The sequence below is a fragment of the Ranitomeya variabilis genome, chromosome 5 (assembly GCF_051348905.1).
Source record: "Ranitomeya variabilis isolate aRanVar5 chromosome 5, aRanVar5.hap1, whole genome shotgun sequence".
Lineage (NCBI taxonomy): Eukaryota > Metazoa > Chordata > Amphibia > Anura > Dendrobatidae > Ranitomeya > Ranitomeya variabilis.
The window spans coordinates 320,119,337-320,145,836 of NC_135236.1; the positions used below are offsets into that span (position 1 = coordinate 320,119,337).

Here is a 26,500-nt window from a genome sequence, read left to right on the forward strand (position 1 = left end):
CTTTCTGCATGAAATGCTAGAGGCCTCTTTTAACAGAAATGATATAATGTAGTAGTTAGTCAATAGAAAACAGAAAGAAAAATTACAAGTAACCTTGACTGCACATGCTGGGTTCATAGTAATTCATTGAGATTTGTAAGCAAATGTAGACATATTCACAAACACAGTGTCTGATTTACGGACAAATGATTTGGCTCAGTCAGACCAAGAGTTCAATCATGAACAATTGTACAATGCTGAAATGACATCTTACTTGTAAAACAACCGCATCTAGTAGAAAGTCAAGGAATTCATATTTCATGTCAACATAAACCTGATTAGAACAAGGAAAGAGAAAACATTTCTTAATGCTCAGAGGATCCAACCTCTTCAGCCAAAAAACGGCAAAAAAAGAAGCCAAAAGTTTAACCTGCTTTTAATAGGGATTTTCTTCATGCCATTGAAATGGAAGTTTTTAATAGAAAGAATATTATAATTTCTATATAACTTTCCATTTATTTTGGAACTGCAGATAATGCAAAACTTCAGAAATTACAATAAATGTTATGCAATTTCCAAGAAAAATCTAACTATAAACTGAGGATTTGGGATACTTAAAGAACAATTTTTCCATTAAATACAATTGACAGTATGTTTGCGCAGATGGTGGTTTAAACAGCTTTGTAAAACTGGTGAAAACGAGAAATATTCACTTTTTATTTTATATCCATTACTATATAAAATACTGTGCAAAAGTTTTAGGCAAGTGTAGAAAGTGGGAATGCTTTAAAAAATAAAAGTGTTCATAGTTTATTGTTATCAAAAGAGAACTATAATTCAAATCAATATTTTGTGGGACAACCCTTTGCCATTAATAGAGCATCAACTCTCCTTGGTACACTTGCACACAGGTTCCGAAGAACCATCGGCAGGGAGGTTGAACCACTTATCTTGGAGAACTAACCAACGACCTTTAGTGCAAGTGGATGTGGCATGTGGAAATCCTTCTACTGTATATATTTATGTAATCCCAGACAGACTTGAATACTTTTAGTTTGGGGCCCTGTTGGGGCCCTGTCATTCACTTACAGGACTCCTTATTCTTTTTATGCTGATAGATCTCAAAGACATTATATGTTTGGGGTTGTTATTCTGTTGCAGATTAAATGTGGAGCCAATTAGATGCCCCCCCTGATGGCATTGTATTATGGATAAGTATCTGCCTCTATTTCTCAGCATTGATGACACCATTAAGCCTTATCAAATCTCCAACTCCATTAGCTGAAATACAGCTATTACCTTGGATAGAACCTCCACCATGCTACACTGTGGCCTGCAGACACTTATTATTGTACTGCTGTATAGCTCTTTGGTGAACAAACTGTCTTTTATTACAGCCATAAATTAGACTTATTAGTCCAGAACATCTGCTGTCATATTTCTGTACTCCAGTTCCTATGTTTACATGCATAGTTGAGTTGCTTGCCCTTGTTTCCATATAGAAAGCACTATTTTTATGCAATTATTCCATGATGACAATTTCTTCTTAGACTTCTCCAAAATGTAGATGGGTGTAGCAGGGTTTCGCTATTTGCTCTCAATACTGAATTGATGGCAATTCTGTACATTTTCTGATTTCAAGTGAAAGTAATCATGATTTGTCTTTCATATTCTGACTGAGTTTCATTGGCACATGAGACGAAGGCGTGGGAGCTCGAGTTCACAGTCTGATCAACGCGGCATTATGTATCAGACCCAGGCAGGCACGAAACGTTAAACTTATTTATATTGCATATTCCTGCACCTTTTTATATCTATGTTTACATCTGAATTCCTGCATGTAAAATAAACTTCTTGCATATCAAAAGGAATGTGCGGTGAATTGCTACCTTAAGTTTTCTTGGCCAACCACTGTGTCTACATTGCTACTTCTTGATCCATCTTCAAAAGAGTCTGAAAAGCACATCTTGAAACCCCAGTCTGCTATAAAATGTTTACCTTGGAGAGACCTTGCTAATGCAATATAACTACCTTGTGTCATCCTGCTGTGCTCAGCTTTGTTATGGCGCATGGAACTGTCTTCCACAATCTCACCTTTGCAGCAGTGTTTGGCACTTCCTACCTAGTATTAAACCTCATACCCAGCTATTTCCTTTCCAGTTAATGACTTTGTTTCAACCTACATATGAAAATTCTGATAATTATTGTCTGTATTCTATCAATGCTTACTCATACAGCTGATCATAAATTCCAGACTTTATTCAAATGTACCTTGATTGATGCTGATTAACTCAAAATGTGGCCACACCAAACATTAGTTTTGGTTTCTTTTTTCATTCATTCTGCATTTTGTTAATTGATACAAATAAGCTACTAAAGCTTATATTTTTTTAAAGCATTCTCATATTTCAGCAATTTCTCCCACATCTGCCTAAAGTTTTTCCACAGCCATATTCATCTTAGGATATGTTGGGTTTAGAGACAAGTAAAACTGGTTTTGCATAGCAATAAGTTATGAACTGTGCACAAGATAGGTGATAACTTTTGATCAATGGGAGTCCGATTGATGAGACCCATCTTTGATCACCAGAATTGGTGATAAAAGTGCTCCAGAAAGCCAAGCATTGAATGAAGAGGTAGTTGAACATGCGCTCTGCAACACCATTAAAAGAGGGAAAAAAGTATTATTATGAAGAATGGTGGGTGTATAGTATACTAGATGATGATAATTTCTTGTTGCCAGAATGCTTATTTAAGGAAGGACACAACTGCACCATGTTTACAAAGTGATTTTGAATCTAGGTATGCTGGTAACAGCCAGAACCTAAGTTTCAACCTGCTTGTAATGTTAAAGTGTCCTCAATGTGTGACACTTACTGCACAAAGTGTTATGCTTTTTATTTACAACTTTATAACTCATTTAACTATTCTAGGTTATACTTGGGTAGCTGTAATGCAATGTCCTTACTCAGTAACATAATATTGAGTTATATTTATTCTTCCTTCTGTCTATTTTTCTATCTATTTAGATAGATATGGATAGATAGATAGTTAGATACAATAAAACATTTGTTTTCTCTTAATCTGCTATTTACATTTTGAAAGTTAAAATCATAGATAGATAGATAGATAGATAGATAGATAGATAGATAGATAGATAGATACATACATACATACAGGGGTTGGACAAAATAATGAAAACGCCTAACGTTTTGTCATCATAATCTTCGATCATGTGATAAACATGCAAACCGTGACATATGGTAATGTTTTGTAGTTGATTATTTGTGTTATGTGATATGTGTATGTAAATTAACAGTTTGTTTTGCATAATTGTAAGAACATTGATGAGAACTTGATACCAATGGCAGACCTCTCAGATTTTCAAAGAGGCCAAATTGTTGGTGCTCGTATGGCAGGCGCTAGTGTAACAGAAAGTGCCCGAATGCTTGGTGTGTCAAGAGGTACTGCCTCCAAAGTAATGACTGCGTTTGAAAGAAAAGGAAAAACGTCCACAGCAAAGCACAGGTCCGGCCGAAAGTCGAAGTTGACTGAGAGAGACCGTCGGACTCTAAAGCGAACTGTCAGAGAGGATCGCAAGACCACGGCTCTGAAAATCACTGCTGAGCTCAATGAACACCTACAGAACCCAGTTTCCATGAAAACTGTTCGTCGGGAGCTGCACAAATCTGGATTCCACGGAAGAGCTGCAATTAGAAAACCGCTGCTCTCAATGACAAATGTTTCCAAGCCGTTAGAGTGGTGTAGAAACCTCCAGAATTGGTCCCTCGAGCAGTGGAAACGTGATATTCAGAGGAATCATCGTTTACCCTATTTCACACCTCCGGCCGAGTGTACGTTTGGAGACAGCCGAAAGAAGCATTACATCCAGACTGCCTTCTCCCAACCGTAAAACATGGTGGAGGTTCTGTGATGATCTGGGGTGCTATTTCGTGGAGATCTGCAGGGCCAATGATATCCCTTCATGGAAGAATTAACAGCCGAGATTATTTAGGCATTTTGGGCGACCAAGTGCATCCAATGGTTCAAGCACTGTTCCCGGAGGGGAACGCCATCTTTCAGGATGATAATGCACCAATTCATACAGCTAGAATCGTTAAAGCATGGCACGAGGAACATTCTAATGAAGTTGAGCATCTCACCTGGCCCCCACAATCCCCAGACCTCAACATTATTGAGCATTTATGGTCGATTTTAGAGATTCAAGTTAGACATCGATTTCCGCCGCCATCGTCGCTCAAAGAACTGGTGAGTGTTTTAACTGTAGAATGGGCTAAAATTCCTTTGGAAACAATTCACACTTTGTATAAATCCATACCTCAGAGAATTGAGGCTGTAATCACCGCAGAAGGTGGACCTACACCATATTAAACTAACTTTTGTTGATGTTTCCAGTTGTTTCCATTATTTTGTCCAACCCCTGTACATAGAGGGTAGATAAAAGATACAGTTGAGTGAAAAAGTGTTTGCCCCCTTCCTGATTTCTAACTCTTTTGCATGTCTGTCACGCTTACATTTTCCAGATCACTTATTTAAATATTAAACAAAGATAACACAAGTAAGCACAAAATGCAGTTTTTAAATTAAGGTCTATTTTATTAAAGGGAACCTATCACCTCAAATTGGCCGGTTATTTAAATGAGTTTTTACCTGTCCGATGGGCGGCGTTTCCTCTTCATTTCTCCACCCTGTCCGTCCCTGTTGTCCGCAATATGTTAGTGAATTAGAGTATGTGAGCGACATAGTTGGCATGTGCGCAATGCAATCTTCAGTGGCGCACGCGCAGTATGCTTTGCCCAACTGCGGGCAAAGCTGAAAAGCATTACTGCGCATGCGCCCACACACTATGTCCCGCAACACAGTGAAATACTTCCAGGACATAGTGTGTGGGCGCATGCGCAGTAATGCTTTTCGGCTTTGCCCGCAGTTGGGCAAAGCATACTGTGCGTGTGCCACCGAAGATTACATTGCGCACATGCCAACTATGGCGCTCACATACTCTAATTCATTAACATATTGTGGACAACAGGGACGGACGGGGTGGAGAAATAAAGAGGAAACGTCGCCCATCAGACCAGTGAAAACTCATTTAAATATCCCGCCAATTTGAGGTGACAGGCTCCCTTTAAGGGAAAAAGAAATCCAAACCTACAGGGCCCTGTGTAAAAAAGTGACCCTCCACCTTAAAACATAAATTAACTGTGGTTTATCACTTCTTTGGGAAGCCGAGTTCAAATTCCCTAACCACACACAGGCCTAATTACTTCCACACCTGTTTTCAATCAAAAAATCCCTTAAATAGGACTTCCCTGACAAAGTGAAATAGACCAAAAGGTCTTCAAAATCTAGTCATCATGATGCAATTCAAAGACATTCCGGAACAAATGAGAAGCAAAGTAATTGAGATCTATCAGTCTAAAAAAGGTTATAAAGCCATTTCTAAAGCTTTGGGACTCCAGTAAACCGCAGTGAAAGCCATTATCCACAAATGGCAAAAACATGGAACAGTGGTGAACCTTCCCAGGAGTGGCCATCAGACCAAAATTACTCCAAGAGCGCAATGACGACTAATCCAAGAAGTCACAAAAGAGCCCACAACAGCATCCAAAGAACTGCAGGCCTCACTTGGCTCAGGTAAGGTTAGTGTTCATGACTCCACCATAAGAAAGATACTGGGCAAAATTGGCTTGCATGACAGAGTTCCAAGATGAAAACCACTGCTGAGCAAGAACATAAAGGCTTGTTTCAGCTTTGCTAGAAAACATCTTGATGATTCCCAAGGCTTTTGGGAGAATACTAGACAGAAGTTGAACTTTTTGGAAGGTGTACAGTATGTCCCATTACATCAGGCGTAGAAGTAACACAGCCAAAGCTTATGAAAGGTTGTTCACAACCAAAGGTTGCCACAGCATATGGGCTAATAAAGTCCCCTTTTTTGTATTCATTTTTTGGGGTGCTGCCTACTTTTCTTACTTTTGTTTTATATAAATATGAAGTAGATAGATAAATAGATAGATAGATACATAGATATATATGGGGTTGATAGATAGATAGGTATGGGGTAGATAGATAGATAGATAGATAGATAGATAGATAGATAGATAGATAGATAGATAGATAGATATGGGGTAGATATACAGATATGGGGTAGATAGGTAGATACATAAATAGATATGGTATAGATAGATAGATAGATAGATAGATAGATAGATAGATAGATAGATAGATAGATAGATATGGTGTATGATAGATAGATAGATAGATAGATAGATAGATAGATAGATAGATAGATATGGGGTAAGATAGATATGGGGTAGATAGATCAATACATAGATATATATGGGGTAGATAGATAGATAGGTATGGGGTAGATAGATAGATAGATAGATAGATAGATAGATAGATAGATAGATAGATATGGGGTAGATATACAGATATGGGGTAGATAGATCGATACATAAATAGATATGGTATAAATAGATAGATAGATAGATAGATATGGTGTAAGATTGATAGATAGATAGATAGATAGATAGATAGATAGATATGGGGTAGATAGATCAATACATAGATATATATGGGGTAGATAGATAGATAGATAGATAGATAGATGATAGATAGATAGATAGATAGATATGGGGTAGATATACAGATATGGGGTAGATAGATCGATACATAAATATATATGGTATAAATAGATAGATAGATAGATAGATAGATAGATAGATAGATAGATAGATAGATATGGTGTAAGATAGATAGATAGATAGATAGATAGATAGATAGATAGATAGATAGATAGATAGATATGGGGTAGATAGATAGATAGATAGATAGATAGATAGATAGATAGATAGATATGGGATAGATAGATAGATAGATAGATAGATAGATAGATAGATATGGGATAGATAGATAGATAGATAGATAGATAGATAGATAGATAGATAGATAGATAGATAGATATGGGGTAGATAGACAGATATGGGGTAGAGAGATCAATACATAGATATATATGGGGTAGATAGATATGGGGTAGAAAGAAAGAATAGAACATTTGTTTTCTCTTAATATGCTATTTACATTATGAAAGTTAAATTGTAGTAAAGTGTGTATATTTTAATTTACCTGGTGAAAGGTCTGGTGAGATGACAGCAGCAGACCTGTGTGGTCTAACATCTGGTGACATTCAGTATCTGTTTGACCTCCACATCCAATACTTGCTGAAAGACCCTTTTGTCGCTGAAGTTTTCTTGCTTCTGTTTTTTCGGATTTGAGTAATCAGCATTCAGGTTTCCTAAAAATATACAATCATTAGATTAAAGCTAGACATATAGACACATTTGATTATAGGAAAGGTCTGTCAGAGCCTAATTGTGCACCAGACTGAGTATTTTAAAGCGGTATCAATGCTTGGGAAGATATATTTCAGAAATGGCCAAGTCATGCTGTACTTTTATCCACGTGTTTGACCTCATGTTGTGTAGTCCATCAGATCATAAATAAAAATAATCTACTTGTAGTAACATGTGGAGCATTATTGGAATGTACATTGTTACAATTCCTTGAAGTGATATCTTAAGAATAATCGTATCTCAACTGTTTCTATAGGAAAACATCATTAATCAGTGTTTCCCTGCAAACTGAATTGACATGCTACATATCACACACATACAAACTCACCAAGTAATCTTGTCTGGCATTTGATACTGATAGAATATATATATATATATATAGCCACACTATATAGACTATGCAAAAAGCAGGCAATTAATTTTCCCAAGGGACTACATGAGATACTATACCTTTTGTTTAGGGCCAAAATTACAGGCCAAATTTAATTCTGATATTTTTATTATTTTATATAATTGTTTTATATCATAAACAATCAGCAAATCATACTGCTCCTGTTAGTCAGCTGTAAGTATATATAATAAGCAGGGCCGGACTGGCCATCTGGAAATTCTGGCAAATGCCAGAAGGGTTTGTCTGGTCATAGGCCGCCTTGTCTGCAACGTTGTTAACAGAATAAGTGTTCTCAAGATATCCATACTAATAAGAGTTGTAACAGAGGTATCATTAGAAATATTGGCCTTGTAGTAAATCTTGCTTTCCTCCATCCAGGGTAACATTAGTAATATATCCCATCTAGTGCTTGGGAATGGGGACAACATGGGTCTGTGTGATTTCAAATGCCAGGGCTGAATTTCAGCCCCAGTCAGTACCTGATAATAAGCATAAATTACCCTGATCAACAGTATGATGCACCCACACACCCATTGAGTATGTTACAACCAGTGCCCTCTACACATGGTATGATACTCCCACAGCTCCCCCAAACTGTGTGATGTCCACACAGTTGTCCCACTCATTCTATAATGTATGAAGACACCATTCCCTCTCACAGTATGGTGGCCACCAGCACTTTAGAATAACCCAATCATACACAATTGTGTACAAAGGCAGACTACATGGCAATCAATAAGATTTGCGTCACAAAAAATAGCAGCACGCCAAGTTACAAGTTGAAAAAAGTTGGGTACTTTATTACCCATGTCAAACATTAAGTTTTATCCTACCACACAGAGCCTTCCCAAAAGTCAAGCTCCATGATGGAGCAAATATGTTGCATTTAATATGTGTAAAGAAACTGCTCCATTTTTTTCACAATGCAATTTGGAATTCTGCCATTTTTTGGAGGAATTCTGTCTCGGTCCAATGATTTGAACTCAAGTAACTTTTTTTAAAATTAGACAATGGCTTAATCCAAGCATCTATGTTGGATAGATATGAGAAACACAGATTTGTAGAACAATTATAGCATTACTCATTAATTACTGAAAACATTATTATTCATCATTTTTTTATTCCAGCAATGTAGTGGTACTGCTAATCTAAGTTCCCTGAGCCTAGTATTATACTTACCAGCGGTGTCTTCGGCCATTTTCAGTGCATCTCCAGTCTCACGGCACCATTTTGTGATCACAACTTCTGACTGAACAGAAGTCAGAAGTAAAGATCACAAGCTCTCAATGCAAGTCTATGAGAACCTCGTTTCTTAGACTTACATTCATTTGTGAATTCCGGATCATCCAGCAAATATTGGAGCGATCCGGTAAGTTACAACCTGCAGAAGACTGGTGTTGCGCTAATAAAATATGAAAATGGCTGCAGGTAAGTATGAGAACAAGCTCTGAAATAAAAAGAAAAGTCTTGAAAGGGTACTTGTCAGTAGCATTTTGCTAAGTAAAATATACCCATGGCCATATTGGCGCTATGATACTGATTAAAACGATACCTGCACTGAAGAAATCTGTTTTGTGGATTTTGTGTAATCAAAGTTTGACGTTTTCTTATAATCATAGCTTCGTGCACCAGAGCGGTACTGTGGGTTAGGGTCTTCAGCTCTGCCACAACCCCTCCGCTACTCATATTGTCTTTATCAAGCAACCGGCTCAAACTTCATATCAGCTCATATCAGCAGTAAAATGGCCCAGTGGCGCTGCAAGCGCATCATTTTCTGAAGACTTTCAGGAGATCAATGTGCGCAACCCCCACCTGCAGTTAGGACGGCAGCAGCGCAAAGTGTAAACCAGGAGTATGATAAAAATAGCAGGAGCAGTAGTGGGACCAAAGCAGAGGTGAAGAACCTACTCACAAAAGCTATATATATATATATATATATATATATATATATATATATATATATATATGCAGATTCTTGCTAAGCTGGAATTGAATTTTCCTGGAAAATTGCATGCTTAAGAATAATGAATAATATTGTGTGGAACCCCAATTCATAATGGCACTATTGTCCTGAAAGAAGCTTTTATCTCTTAGCATGCGTATAAGTGGTTTATTGAATATTGAGGAAAGATACAGGCATCCCATATTTGTGATGGATCACAGCATACAGTGAAAAGCTTGTAATCTCCATTTATTCCATTTCACCATACATGTGTGAAAAATTAAACCACTTATGTTATACTATACGCGTATCTGACAGAGATGAAAGAATTTGCAGACAGCACTGTCTGCACAAGGAACTTTCCTGAACAGATACATATGTATCATTATGTCAACAAAGGCTTGTCAGTGACAAAACTGGGGCTATCCTCGCTCTGTAATGTGGCTAACAAAAACACCATCAATTATTCATTGTGATGTTCACTTTTCATAGGTTGTCAATTGATACCTTAAAGCCAACTGATGTTGTCTAAAGGATATAACGTTAAGGAAAAAAATGAGGGGAAGTTTTCTTAGGAAGGAAATGTGTGTTTGCCTATGGCATTAACATGGACAAGGGCAATTTGTTTTAGATGACAGTTTAATGAAGCAAAAATATTTAGTAATGAAGACAATGAAAATAGCTATAATTCCCCTACCTATGGTTATATAATATTGCAGTTCCGTGCACCAAACCACAAGAACTTCAACTTATTTTCCGATACGTTATTAGGAAATTCTACATTCAAATTCAACAAGCACCTTGGAGGACCTGTCCTGCCTTTTCAATATAATCTATTTATTTGAAAGGGCATTTTTTAATATCCTCTTTGGTATTTCTGCATGTAAATCAAACACTTTCTGTGTATTTATATGTATGATTATCGTGAAACAAGTCTTCCTAGGAACGCTTGCTTCATGATAATTGAACAGTCTAAACAGGCTGCCGAATATCTGACAAACAAGTAAAATGCTTATTTGTCAAGTGAAATGATTTTTGTGATTGCCCAAAAGGTCAAAGTTAAGGATGAGCGAAGCCGTCCTGTAACGTACAGGGTTCATACCGAGCACAGACTTATTACTTTTTGTCGGTGTTACTGTTTTGGTTCGGCAGCCTAATAAAGCTTGTTGAAAGGCTACAGCACAGCTAATCAATAAGCTTTAAGGCTGTGGGCACTTCTGGCCGCATTTCAGCCATGCCAAGTAATAACATGGCTGTGATTGGCCGGTGCACCACGTGACCCAACCTGACAGTGTAAAATAAATAAATCATTTAAAAAAACAATGTAAGGTCCCACCTATATTTTTATAGCCAGCCAAGTCAAAGCAGACATCTATGCGCTGGTCTCATTATGCAGGGAAAAGGCAAATATCTATAGTCCTTCGCAACCTAATTTTATCAGCCCCCAGCTGTCTGCTTTTCTTTGAGGGTTATTAAAAATGGAGGGACCCTTAAAAAATGATGCAAGGTCCCGCCTATTTTTTTATTAACCAGCTAAGGCAAAGCAGACAGTGGTGGGGGGATGATATTAATAGGATGGAAAGGCCCATGGATATTTGCTCCTTCCCAGCCTAATAAGACCACCCCTGAGCCACACCAGAAATTGTGCATCTATTAGCCTCATCCCTTTTCTGATTGCCCTGATTCATTGACAGGTCCTGCGCTACTGAAAACTATAGGAGCCTATGAACACTGAACCATCTACTGCTGATTGTTCAGTACACATCTGAAGTGCTGTCTGCTCATACAAACAGACTTTTACACATGCATAAACCATTAAGTATTTACCAATTAGTGGCAATTTAACACCGCAAAATTAGTAAATAAAAATGCACCCTTAGGATATATATATAAGAAGAAAACACTGGCGCACTACTAATACTATAAATCTCATGAACGGGGTGCAAGAAGAGTGGTGACATGGAAAATGCACATACAAAGGGAAAAAGAGCCACTCCAAAATACTGCACACCAAAATATACTAATGTATAAAAAGGCAAACCTTTATTGATCAACACATATAAAAACACTTAAAAATACATATAAAAAACCAAGTCCCCCAGTGATCCTGCCAACATAATAGAAGTCATCAAGAGATATATATATGTTCAAATACGAAATATCCAAATAATAAATATAATAAATGTCATATCATATCAGAACAATGACCACAAAAAAATATATATAAGACAGGTAAACCCCGGAAGAACCCAACAAGATGAATGGGTACTATGGCAGTGTAGCTACCCTAATATCAAGAGGGGTACAAAGATGAAAAGGCAGCAAAAGCCAAGAGCCATCAAACAGAGTACTGTGGGCCAGTATAATAATGTAAGAGCAGCAAAAAGCGGAAACAAATGAGGAGCAGTAAACCTTGTGCCAAAGAGACCAAGGGGCACTAAGGATGAAGCAATATGAATAGTAGGCTGTGTCAGAGTATAATACCGCAGCCTAGAGAGAGCGGAGGTCTATGGAGCTCACATGTAACACCGCCAAGGATGAAGAAAGCTGCAGCCGGGGTAGAAAAAGGTACGGCAAGGATCAGCGTGGGGAGAAGCCCAATGCGTGTCGCCGTTGCAAGGACGGCTTCATCAGGGGAAGTTGTCTATTGGGCGATCAATAATGGTTTAAATACCTTTGGTACGATCAGATGCATACGTGAGGCGCGCCAGGTACCGGAACCGGAAGTGACACAGTAAGGGCATGGGGCCGTATGTGCAGACGTCTCTGCCAGTAATACAGGGTGAGCATGCGCTGGAATTGTACAGCAGGGAGCATAATGAAAGTGTAAAGTGTGGAGAAGGAGTACTAACACATGAAAGGATACTTGCAAAGGCCAAAACTGAAGAGGTGTATGAAGGCAACAAAACATATACAGACCGGGCAGTGGTATTACAATAACAAACACACACACATATAGGATAGTTAGTGGGGAAGTGAGAAGAAACATAAGGAATGGGACGACAATTGCCAGGGTTGGAAGCATATAATAGCCAAATGTTATACAATACAGAAATAAATATCTGGAAAGAAAAATAAATAAAATTAAAGCCCAATGATACTGATCACGTTGTAATATCAATTTATTATGTTTAACCAATGTACATAATACCATATGTAAAACGACATATATGGGTAATATGCCTCAAAAGTATGATAGAAAAACTCCCTAGAGCATCAGGAGAACGGCATAAATGTGGCAGAAAAAAGACACCGTACAAAGATACGGGACCAAGAATTGCTGCGTAAAGAGTTTGAATGGAAATAGAACACGACGTAGAGAGTACAGCTAGCACTGGCCAACCATCACCTAAACTACTGGCACTAACCCACAGAAAGTACAGAAGGTGGAGAAAAAGTTTTAATAGAGACAAGTATGACGCATCATAAAAATTATGGGGTAGTACATAATATATACAATGTTGATCAGAACAGACCATGAGAGGGTCAGCTATAATAGGCTAGTCAGAGATATAGGATCAGGGTAGATCCAGACACAGAACATAATGGAAAAAAAAACAAAAAACCATTACTCATTTCGAGTCCACGGGTTCGCATGAATGTTGGCACATGGTCCTGTATTTCCTCAGGACCCAATGCAAAGGCTTTGAAGGTTGAATAAGCACTTGTTGAAGGGCAAAACGTTGTCCTAATACAAGGATCCATGATGAATAGAAGTATAGCCATAGGTCCAAAGTTTCAATAAAGCCTCAAGAACATGCTTTGTATGAACCCATCTCGATGAATTGGTAGTCATTGTTGAGGATACCACCGAGTCCAACAAAGTCCGAACCGGTGAATTGCGAATAAATGTCAATCCTAGGATTTTCCGTAGTCATGAAGCATATGTCCATGTCTTGGAGGCAGACATATCCAGAGAAAAACACTGCAAATGTAGCCTAGAAGAAAATTTTGGCCAAGATTAGCAGAGAACAGAGATAAACATTCGTAGAGTCAGCCCAGGAACTCAGTGAAAAGGAGGTCCTCGTTAATGCCCGATGGCACTGTGGAATGAAGTAAAAAAATCCAACGGGCCTCTACTTGTAAGAGTTTGTTCTCCAACGAGCCACCCCTGCCTGATCCCTTAATATGCTCAAGACCCACAATTCTGGTACCTGTGCACTTGCCAGCATGATGTGATAAAAAGTGGGAGGCCACTGTGGTAAGAACCTTGCCCTTGCGTGAATTAGAGGATGCAGTACTGATGGTGGAAAGATGTTTTTGAATACGCCGGCGTAACTCCTGAGATGTCTCCCACGTATACAAGCGGGCAAGGACAGACAATTGCATAGACCACATTAGTGGTCTTGCAATTAATATAGGTCTTCAAATTGTACATAGTCTGATCAGTGGGATTACAAAAACTATTCCTAACAGGGTGCATGTAGGTACATATATTACAGCTTCCACAGGGGAAAGAACCCCTCAATGAAATGCCCCTATTCAGTCTGATAGTGGGCCTGGTGTAGTGGCTTTTTGTGAGGATGTCACGTAAGTTGGGTGCCCTTCTAGCTGTAATAAGCGGCCGCTCACTAATTTTTATGATGCGTCATACTTGTCTCTATTAAAACTTTTTCTCCACCTTCTGTACTTTCTGTGGGTTAGTGCCAGTAGTTTAGGTCATGGTTGGCCAGTGCTAGCTGTACTCTCTAGGTCGTGTTCTATTTCCATTCAAACTCTTTACGCAGCAATTCTTGTTCCCGTATCTTTGTACGGTGTCTTTTTTCTGCCACATTTATGCCGTTCTCCTGATGCTCTAGGGAGTTTTTCTATCGTACTTTTGAGGCATATTACCCATATATGTCGTTTTACATATGGTATTATGTACATTGCTTAAACATAATAAATTGATATTACAACGTGATCAGTATCATTGGGCTTTAATTTTGTTTATTTTTCTTTCCAGATATTTATTTCTGTATTGTATAACATTTGGCTATTATATGCTTCCAACCCTGGCAATTGTCATCCCATTCCTTATGTTTCTTCTCACTTCCCCACTAACTATCCTATATGTGTGTGTGTTTGTTATTGTAATACCACTGCCCGGTCTGTATATGTTTTGTTGCCTTCATACACCTCTTCAGTTTTGGCCCTTGCAAGTATCCTTTCATGTGTTAGTACTCCTTCTCCACACTTTACACTTTCATTATGCTCCCCGCTGTACAATTCCAGCGCATGCGCACCCTGTATTACTGGCAGAGACGTCTGCACATACGGCCCCATGCCCTTACTGTGTCACTTCCGGTTCTGGTACCTGGCGCGCCTCACGTATGCATCTGATCGTACCAAAGGTATTTAAACCATTATTGATCGCCCAATAGACAACTTCCCCTGATGAAGCCGTCCTTGCAACGGCGACACGCGTTGGGCTTCTCCCCACGCTGATCCTTGCCGTACCTTTTTCTACCCCGGCTTCAGCTTTCTTCATCCTTGGCAGTGTTACATGTGAGCTCCATAGACCTCCGCTCTCTAGGCTGCGGTATTATACTCTGACACTGCCTACTATTCATATTGCTTCATCCTTAGTGCCCCTTGGTCTCTTTGGCACAAGGTTTACCGCTCCTCATTTGTTTCCGCTTTATGCTGCTCTTACATTATTATACTGGCCCACAGTACTCTGTTTGATGGCTCTTGGCTTTTGCTGCCTTTTCATCTTTGTACCCCTCTTGATATCAGGGTAGCTACACTGCCATAGTACCCATTCATCTTGTTGGGTTCTTCCGGGGTTTACCTGTCTTATATATATTTTTTTGTGGTCATTGTTCTGATATGATATGACATTTATTATATTTATTATTTGGATATTTCGTATTTGAATATATATATATCTCTTGATGACTTCTATTATGTTGGCAGGATCACTGGGGGATTTGTTTTTTTATATGTATTTTTAAGTGTTTTTATATGTGTTGATCAATAAATGTTTGCCTTTTTATACATTAGTATATTGTGGTGTGCAGTATTTTGGAGTGGCTCTTTTTCCCTTTGTATGTGCCCTTAGGATATGTAAACACAATGTTTTTTTTTCCTGGAGGATTTAGGATTTGCCCCGAAACAATGAGAAAAACACAAACTAGATTTTCAAAACAATGAGTGCATGCATTTCTATGTAAAAATAATTTGCTGCTCATATGTTCAATCTTTTGACTGTCTTTTTCACTGCTTCTGGTTTCTAAAGATGGCAAGCCTTTAAAAGAAGTGACCTGATGATTCTTCAGATGTTTTCCACTCTGAAGATACTCTATATTTTACCATACAACTCAATGGGAAGGCTCAAAATATGCACTGAAAACACCTTAGCATCTTTTTGAGTGTTTTGCCAGTTATTTTGCTTCAAAAACCTCTAGCGGTTTCTTCATTGATTAATAGAGTTTATAAAAAACATGTAAAGCTCCCAAAATGATGATGACCAAAATACTTTAGAAAAATGCTCACAAAATCAGGATTACAAAATGCCAGATAATTCCAATGGTTCTTGAAGTTTCTGCCTCTTGAAAATCTCGTTGGGTTTACCCACTTGAAAAATATATTGTGTGCACATAAACTTAGTGCCAGGCTTACGCACAGATTACAGCTGATCCATGGGAGCCACAACATTTTTGTGATATACGGTATTTATTGTATTACATTTAGCAAAAATAGAATTGTCAAAAATGTAGGCCCCCTTCCAAGGAGCATTCAGACTTCAGACACAGTGTTATAGTTTGATTGAATATAGTGTATCTGTTTTTTCCAGGCATGTTTCTTCAACTAATTTATTCTAAGGAAAAAGTTTCTGAAACTCTGTGTGTGTTTAATATAAAGTGTGTGTTTAATATACAGATTTTATAGGATTAAGTTATAAGCAATATTAATAGTAGGCATTATTTAATGTATTGCTGTTATTGTTTTCAGATAAGTATCTTTTTGCTGGAACAGCTTCAGATTTCCTTGGAAAAGAAACAACATTTACTCGTTCACTTGGACCACCCAATGAACATCATTTCATCAGAACAGATAACTCTGATCATTATTGGCTTAATGGTAACATTTTCTTTTTTAGAAACAGTACAATATTAATACAAGGTCACAAAGATAAAGCAAATGAAAAAGTAGTAACTTTGTTTATAACTGTTTTTAAGTGATTTAAAAGTAAAAAGAATAATGAGGTTGTTAAAAATTCACCATTTGTCACTGTTTTATAGCATTTTCAGAGTAGCACATTATAAAGAATAGGGTGAAGACAAAAAGGAAGCAGTGTATACAGGGAAACTATAGGACAATAAGCTATGCTTGCTCTTTGTGAGAAAAGTGTCACTTAGCAGGCTCATTACATATACAGTGGTTAAAATAAGTATATGATACTCTGACCATTTTGCTAACTTTTCCATTTACAAAGAATGGTATGCTTTAACTGTAAGTGACAAAAACTTAAAAAAATCCAGAAAATCACATTTTATGATTTTTATGTAAATAATTTGAAATTTGATACAATAGAAAAGCAGAACTTAATATTTTGGTACAGATACCTATGCTTGCATTTACAGAGGTCAGACAGTTCCTGTAGTTCTTGACCAAGTTTGCACACACTGCAGCAGGGATTTTGGCCCACTCTTTCATATAGATTTTCTCCAGATCTTTCAGGTTTCTGGGCTGTCATTGGTCAACATTGAGTTTCAGCTCCCTCCAAAGATTTTCTATTGGGTTCAGGTCTGGAGACTGGCCCAAATTTTGCGATACATGACCCCATCCAACCTCCCTTCAATACGGTACACCTTTTGCAGAAAATCACTACCAAAGTATGATGTTTTCCCAAGATTGCTTCACAGTTGGGTGGGGTTGTACTCATCCATCTTCTTCCTCCAAACACAGTGAGTGGAGTTGATACCAAAAACTTCTATTTTGGTCTAATCTGACCACATGACCTTCTACTATGCCATCTCTGGATCATCCAGATGGTCACTGGCAAACTTCAAATGGGCCTGGACATGATCTGTCATCAGTAGGGGGAAATTGCGTGCCCTGCAGGATTTTAATCCATGCTAATCCATGACGGCGTAGTGTGTTAATAGTAATGTCTGAGACTTTGGTCCCAGCTCTCTTAAGGTTATTGACCAAGTCCTCCCATGTAGTTCTGGGCTGATTCCTGACCTTTCTCACAATCATCCTTACTCCACGAGGCGAGACATTTCACGGAGCCTCAGGCCGAGGAAGAGTGACAGTCATTTTGTGTTTCATCCATTTTCTAATTATTAAGCCAAGAATTGTTTCCTTCTCACCAAACTGCTTTCTTATTGTCCTGTAGCCCATCTCAGCCTTGTGCATGTCTACAATCTTGTCCCTGGTGTCTTTAGACATGTCTTTCGTATTGGCCATGGTGGAGAGGTTTGAGTGTGATTGATTGAGTGTGTGGACATGTGTCTTTTACACAGGTAGCGAGTGCAAACATGTGTAATTAATATAGGACATGGCTGCAGAGTAGGAGGGCTTCTTAAAGAAAAACGAACAAGTCATGAGAGCCAGAATTCTTGCTGGTTGGTAGGTGATGAAATACTTATTTCATGCAATAAAATGCAATTTCATTATTTAAAAATCATACAATGGGATTTTCTGGTTTTTTAAGTGCACCTACTATAAAAATGATAGAACTCTCTATTCTTTGTATGTGGCAAAACTTGCAAATTTGGTACTGTATTAAATACTTATTTTCCCCACTGTACATAACGAAACCTCACTGATTGAGTATGGTAGCTTCTAGCGAAATCCCATCAAGGACTTTTAAGAGAGAAAATCGCAATAGGGTCTTATCCAGTTAAAATAGATACAATAATTAAAGGTTATGATAGCCTAATAATATTGCGTTTTCAGAACTAGAGATCGGTGAACTCGAAGAGTAAAGTTCGGCATCTGTACCGAACACCTACAAGGAAACCTATGCAGGTTTTTTAAAATTATTTATTTAAAGCGCAGACGCTGGCTTAAGAATACTCCCATTGTTATTAGCGGCAGCAGGCGTAGTTTGATGGGAGCAGTAGTCCCATCTGCCTTCACTTCTAACTGTAGGTAAGTTTTATACCTCTGATCACAGTTACGTGCTCATGCTGTCATTTGACAGCTTGGGAGCCACAGCTGTTTGACCAGTGGTAATGATTTTACCACTGATCAGAAGCAGTGTTTGCTGCACTGTCATGCATATGACAACATGGCAAACACTGAATGTTCGGGCCCCCCATTCAATTGAATGGGTTCTAGGTCGGGATACTGTTCTGTTACCCAAACCTGAACTTTTTTTAACTGTTCGGCCGAACCTGCCGGACCCGAATATCTAGGGGTCTGCCCATCTCTACTCACAAAATTTTAATGAGCATGTAAAGTCAGCTGCAGCAGGTTCACAGGTCCAAAGACTGAGCCGCAATATGTGGAAAGAAAAAAGTGGAAAATTCTGGTAGATGGTAACAAATCCAGGTCCACACTAGCATAATTTGCTGTTTACTCAGAACCAATGAAGGTACATGGAGTGTATACAGAAAATATCAAATTTATTTTAAGTAAATATCGATAAATATAAAATCTTGTCAAAGTATATCACGGATGCCTCAAAAACAGCTAAGAGACAGGCAACAGCATAAACACCAGTTCACATATACTATATTGATTAGACACTAGATGATGTAATTATATTGTTACTGCAAGATCAAGGATATATCCACATACAAATGGTATAAGGCAAGATGCCATTCATCTAGACTGTGGGTAAACATATTGAACAACTGTTTCTCATAATCCCCATCTGCAAGCACAATCCAATAAAGTGTCTACGTGCATAGTGCTAACTTATTGTCATAAGGTAAAGTGCATGATTCATGTATTACCTGAATGGAATGCCGCTGCTGCGTCTCGCCCCGACGCGCATTTCGACTATTCTTCTGGGGGCATGCTGTAATATTATCCTAGTGTTGACTTGAATTTGTTACCATTTACCAGCCGTGCAGAATTTTCCACTTTTTTGTTTCCACATATTGCATACTGTATGGTAGCACAGTGGTTAGCAATGTTGAATTGCAGTATGGGGTCCTGGTTTCGAATATGACCAAATACATATGAATGGAGCTTATATGCTATACTCTTGTGGGTTTCCTTGTGATTTTATAAAATGTTCTTGTTCTGGTTTGGCTGGTTGAGAGGCGTACCCCGAAACACAGTGTCTGCAAATTGAGATTCTGGTTTGGCTTTTATCCTAAGTCATGTGACAAGGCTTGTTAAAGGGTCGACATTGACTGTTAGGATTGCTACTTCCAAAAGGTGGCACTAGAGTTCTAGTCCTCTTCCTCTCTGAAGAGACAATTTGCATATTTCCCAGAGGAGCATTGCGGCTTTAAGTCTCCTTATCTCGACATGCTTAATATGTCACTCTCCACAAGGAGAAACAATACTTCTTGGATCCCCATCTATTTGAAATTTACAAAAATCTGCAATCACCAAAATGTATAATTCACTTACGCACAGATTTAGCAAAGTGTTGGTTGATGGTTCTTATTTTTTGGAATCATTAAAGACCAGCGAAATGTGAAAAAATCTTTATACTCACAATAAAAACTCACAACCCTCTATTAGATGCACCAGTTCGGGCACTTTGCCTAGCTCTTCTCACTTGCCCTGTGGCAGTGGCAAGTGGGGTTAATATTTGTGGGGTCAATGTCACCTATGTATTGTCAGGTGAAATCAAGCCCATAGGTTAGTAATGGAGAAGTGTCTATCCAATACTAATGCCATAGTCATATTGTAAATTAAAAACACTCAGAATAAAGTCCTTTATTTGAAATAAAAATTCTCTCCCTGTTTTACAAGTTTATTTAACAATAGCAAAGTTTTACTCATCTTATGCCTGTTCCATTGAAGCCTTTGTCACCTGTAAAAAACTGAAAATAATAAACAACAAAAATACTCACTTTATGCCTAATCCACCGATGCCCATGTCCCCTGTAAAAAAATCAAAATAAACAACCATATTCCTCACATGTCCAAAGTGAAGCTAATTCACACTGTACCACGGCAATTTGGACAGCTCTCACACCAGCCAACACAGATTGACAGGAGCGTAATTTCTCTTGTCAGTGTCAGTGCTGAGCTTGTGCAGTGAGAGAGTTCACCGGAGTTGAATTCTGGTGATCTCACTTATGACACCACTGCATGAGAACTGTGACTGCTCTCCAAATTCAGATTTGTTGCGAAACAGTATAGATTCACTGCACTTCAGACAGGTGAGGAATCCTTGCGACTGGATGGGATTAATAAACTAGATTAATTGAAAAACGAACTCAACTAAAATAAATAAACTGAAAATAAATAAACTAAAATTTAAAAAAATGAATAGTGGCAGACAGGATAAAAGGAAAGGCAGTGATGTTACAATTTATTTAAGATCAAATAAATCTATTTTTACAGTAAAGTCCAAAAGAAGCAATGCAAAAGACAACTTCCAGCATAATCTGATTTTTATATCTTAAAATTATAGGTGCAAAGTTTTTTGGTGCTTATTCCATACCAGACACATATAATCCAGATGATGACAAGATTTACTTTTTCTTTCGGGAAGCATCACCAGAAGGCAGCGCCTCTGGAAAAACAATATTCTCTAGAGTTGGAAGAGTATGTAAGGTGAGAATGATTAAATTAGGACAGCTTTATGTTATGCTATAAAACATAGAATACCTGAAGCAGGTCTTGTTTTGCAAATTTCCTCACGTTATAACATGTGAAATAATCACAGGCTGTAACAATTTTGCTAATTTATTTGTGCATCGTTAAAGATTACAGTGGAAATTTGGCCAAGTCTTGTCTGTAATAAAATAAAGTATAAATACATTTACTAATTTGACAGAATATGGTTTCAATGCTTTCATAGCTTTCTAAAATGCATTGTTTGTATTTTTTAATTTCTGTAGATGGCACACTAAAGCGATACATCTCCACATTACACAAGTCCATCACTGATATTAAAATGGCAGTGCAACCATGGGACATACAAAAAAAAAATTTGTGACACAAGTAGGCAAATGTTGGACAAATTTTAACTTCCATTTATAGCATGCTTCCCCACCATGTTTGTTTTTAGACATTCTTTAAGTTGACCCAAACATTACACCAATTATACATCTAAATAAGCTTTGGATACAATATGCGGAGGTATGAATTTGTGTAGGATATTTTTTTCTACATAAGCCCAAACAAATTGTAACAATGAAGGAGGAACCACTTAATTTAAGGGCCACTTACAAGGGACGACAGTCATCCATACAATTGATATAAGAGTGATCGCTTTTGATTATCATCACATGTAAACACGGTCAGTGAGCAAACGATTAGTAATAATTAGATTCATTATCATCGATCGTATCTTTTGCTCTGACCTAAAAATCATTCTTGCATGCTAGTAAATCCTTCTGTGTTAACAGGTGATGTGTAGGAATGACAATCTGCAGCGTTCGTGTGATCATTCATGCATACTACCCAACCTGATTATTGTATCATGTAAAATTAGAAAAATAAGCTCATATTGATGGTCTATATTGTTGATTGACACTTATTTATGAGCAGTTCATTAGCCTGTGTGAAAGAACATGTAGCTTACTTTTCCTGAAAGGGTAATTTCCCAAAAACGATTTTTCACAAATCTAAAATAGATTGCTGATCTCTTGGGGTCCTTTCACCTGTTCTTGGGTTCCAGGGCTCCAATCCCAGCAGTCTGTCCCTCAGGAATGCTGAGTTTGGGGATCTAAAACTGAACTTTGCAGCCTCATCCTGAATGAAATAGAGGTGCAACGGCTCAGCCTCTGCTTCATTCATTGTTTATGGGTTAATGGGACTGCCAATTTTAACGTTTGGCTATTTCCACAGATTTGCATGTAGTGGAGGCCACACGTGCACCTCTGCTACATTCAGGATGGGGCCACCCAGTTTTGAGATCCCTCACCCCCAAACTCAAGATCAGTGGGAGTCCCTGTAATCAGACCACAGTGATTGGCAAAATCCCTTGTTTATTTGGAAATATCCCATTATGCTAAGGGTGATGTAATAAAGATAACAGGCATTGGGCTCTCCTGCTTATGGTTGGTGGCATGAGCCAACAAGAAAGTAAGAGGGTTTCATTTTGAAGAGGATATCTGGTTTATGGAGCCATTTTCAAATAATGTGTTATAATTCTATGTTGATTCTGTGCAGCTTCAGTCAGTAGTGCATATTGAACATCTGTAACCATGCCCTAGCACTGACTGACAGTCAGCTCAAATGCTGAGCTAGCTGTCAGTCAGTGATGGGGAAGCAATTACAACTGCCGCTCGCTATCCATGGAGCGGTTACTGAAGCCACACTGGCCGACCCCTATAATTGTAAGCTCGAGACTTGAAGGAGCAATAAAGTTTATTTCCTCCCAGCAGCAGTGGTGCCAGGCAGCATCAGAATGCTATTAACCTGTAGACTAACCCCATATCTCCAGGTTAACAGATATTTTTTCCATGACTGGTACCCTTAAAGGTTCATTTAGATGGGCAGATTTATTTATGTAAATGACAGCCAATTGATTATATAAAATTTGGTAGGTTCTCGAAAGGGCTGATACAAACTGGGGACAAGACGATTGTTATATGGTCATTTTGTCCCCATACAGCATGCATATTTTCGGCAGCACATCACTTGTTTTCATTGATGCACTGTTGGCAACACTCATACCCATTATGTTTTGGCAAATTACAGAGTGCTTGCAAATAACGTGCCTCACTCTGGAGGACTAAGCTTGCTTGTACATTCTATGGAAAGTCAAATTCTTGAGAATTATAAAATAATTAATTTGCCCTGTACTGGTGCTGAAGGCAATTGTATATTTGCTGCTATAATGCCCTACGCAAAACAGCTAATTGCCAAAAAAAGCAATTGGACATCTCCTAGATTTACCGGTTGTGAATCCATAAATGGGACAAAAATGGCACATCACCTGTTTTTTTAAATAAGTTGTCAGGACTCTGAACATTTTTTACCTTTTGTGCATTACTGCCCTTTTCCAAGATGGCGTCTTTGGTCTTATGTGCACTGTGTCTTCCTGCTATAAAACTCCACCCCAGCCTTCAGTCTGTGCTAGAGTATTCTGCCTTGCATCCAGCTCCTGACCTCTGATTACTCCCTGGCTATACACCTGCTCCTGTGAACCTGTGGGGTTATCCTGCTACTCTGCTCTGAGTTCCTGCTGCATACACCAGTTTCCAGTAATCCTCCTTCATCTGCTGCTCGTGTTTACGTCATCTGCATTTGCTGGACATGTAAGCTTCTGCTGCTCTGCAAATACCTGAGACTATTAACCAGGCCTCTCTGGTTGAGCTAAGATATGATTTGAACTGCCTTATAAGCATATCTATCTGTGTTTGGACTAAGACAAGGATTTATTCTTGTCAAGTATCCTCAAGAATAACTGTGCTTCATAGACTTTCTGCTTGATTGCATTTCCCTCTGAAGTTTCCGATAGACTGCTAAGCTGCGTTTATTATTTGCACCAAGTGTTGTGGACTTGAGTTTCCCTCTGCACCTGTTTGAATCACTGTGTGATAATATAGACTATACCACTTATAAAACTGTGTCCTGTAGTTGTCTTGTTCCACGCAAAGAGTCTCCTGAGTTATCCCCTATAATTATTACATAAGTGCTTCATACTACCAGAGTTTCTTCACAGTTAAAAAGCATAATTATATGTATAAAGATCATCTGAGAAATGATTGATTTGATTTGTTGTCTCCACAAGTAAATATAATAGATCTTATGCCATACTTTCAATGGTGTTACCTAGTTTTAACTTCATATTAAAGGCCAAAAACCGGTGGCAACCTATATGGCACACTGTGCAATAATTGGAAATTATCCATCATAAACTTTGAGCATTTAATTTATCAGAAAAAATGTTTCAATAAATTGTCCAAAATGTAAGAACCTTATTCTGGACAAATATTTTACTAGGATTCACTTTGCAAATGAAACATAAAATAACGAAAAAAAGTTTACCCATCAATAGAAATATTATTTGCCTGTCTCCTCTAATATTATGCCAGTTATGACTTAAAGCTTTAGGCAGAAATGGCTGAAACATCTCTGGCTTTTGGAATTACCCATAATATTATAGTACAGTGACGCCTGTACCAGTAAGTACTGGCCCAATTTCCATTCTTCTGATCCTTTACCCCAAGGGGACAGCGGTTACATAAAACAGTCTGCTTCCTATTTGGTTTAAGGCCTAGAAAATTATAGAAATCTTAGAATAATTTGCCTAGGGACAAACATCTGTTACTTTACCTACTGAAACCCTGTACAGTAGATTGCAGGAAATCTTCATATGTCTCCAGTACAGCGTGAAAGTGTGTGCTGCTGTATATTGAAGTAACGCTTGAAAGAATTATTACAGAGTAGAAAACGGTATTAATCTTGATCTACTTAGAATCTAAGACACTTTCATACAGTGTTGTGTATTTAGCATGTTCTGCAATGGAAGTGAATATTTTAAGTTAATGGCTATGTGAGGAACTTAAACATATTGAAATAATAAACACAGAGTAAGCAAAGCATGAAAAAATGAGGCAATGTAACTGCATTGTCATAAAAATTCCATCCATCTGTGATTCCCGCAAAGAAAGTCTAGAGAAAACATTCTGACAACTCTAGTTTGGAGGCATTTTATAGAAAATAAACAGAAATTTCCTAATGTCAAGATACTAATGGCATTAACCCTATTAGTGCCAGTGGCAATCCCAAACAGTACTGTACATCTGCAGATTACAGACTTCCTTAAAGTGTAGTCTGTACCTTCTGGGTGACAGTCACGGTAACAAAGGGCTCTAAAGGTACCGTCACACTAGGCGATATCGCCAGCAATCCGTGACGTTGCAGCGACCTGGATGGCGATATCGCTGTATTTGACACGCAGCAGCGATCTGGATCCCGCTGTGAAATTGCTGGTCGCTGCTAGAAGGTCTGCACATTATTTGGTCGCTAGGTCGCCGTGTATCGCCGTGTTTGACAGCAAAAGCGACGATACCAGCGATATTTTACACTGGTAACCAGGGTAAACATCGGGTTACTAAGCGCAGGGCCGCGCTTAGTAACCCGATGTTTACCCTGGTTACCAGCGTAAAAGTTAAAAAAACAAACAGTACATGCTCACCTGCGCGTCCCCCAGCCTCTGCTTCCTGACACTAAAGCGCCGGCCCTAAACTGAAAGTGAAAGCAACAGCGGTGACGTCACCGCTCTGCTGTTAGGGCCGGAGCTCAGTCAGCGTCAGGATGCAGAGGCTGGGGGACGCGCAGGTGAGCATGTACTGTTTGTTTTTTTAACTTTTACGCTGGTAACCAGGGTAAACATCGGGTTACTAAGCGCGGCCCTGCGCTTAGCAACCCGATGTTTACCCTGGTTACCCGGGGACCTCGGCATCGCTGGTCGCTGGAGAGCGGTCTGTGTGACAGCTCTCCAGCGACCACACAGCGACGCTGCAGCGATCGGCATTGCTGTCGCTATCGCTGCAGCGTCGCTTAGTGTGACGGTACCTTTAACAAACACAGCTAACAAGACTTATTCTCTTAGATGCAATATATGGAGAAAATGCTAAATTAACATGAGATACAGAAGTATTAGACTCTAGACACTGGAATGATGTGTAGGTTGTTGCTTATGACCTTAACCCCTTAGTGACAGAGACAATTTAAACATTAATGACCAGGACAAATTTTGCAATTCTGACCAGTGTCACTTTATGTGAT

The 26,500-nt window shown here is 38.5% G+C and overlaps 1 protein-coding gene across 2 annotated transcripts in view; it reads left to right on the plus strand.

Moving 5' to 3' along the window:
- SEMA3D (semaphorin 3D) overlaps positions 1–26,500 on the plus strand; it is a 312,494-nt gene that overhangs the window by 158,448 nt on the left and 127,546 nt on the right. For both annotated transcript variants that reach the window (XM_077264655.1, XM_077264654.1), the window contains exons 7-8: positions 16,625–16,753; positions 21,225–21,367. In XM_077264655.1, the coding sequence (XP_077120770.1) occupies positions 16,625–16,753; positions 21,225–21,367 (272 nt within the window). The remainder of the gene's footprint in view (positions 1–16,624; positions 16,754–21,224; positions 21,368–26,500) is intronic.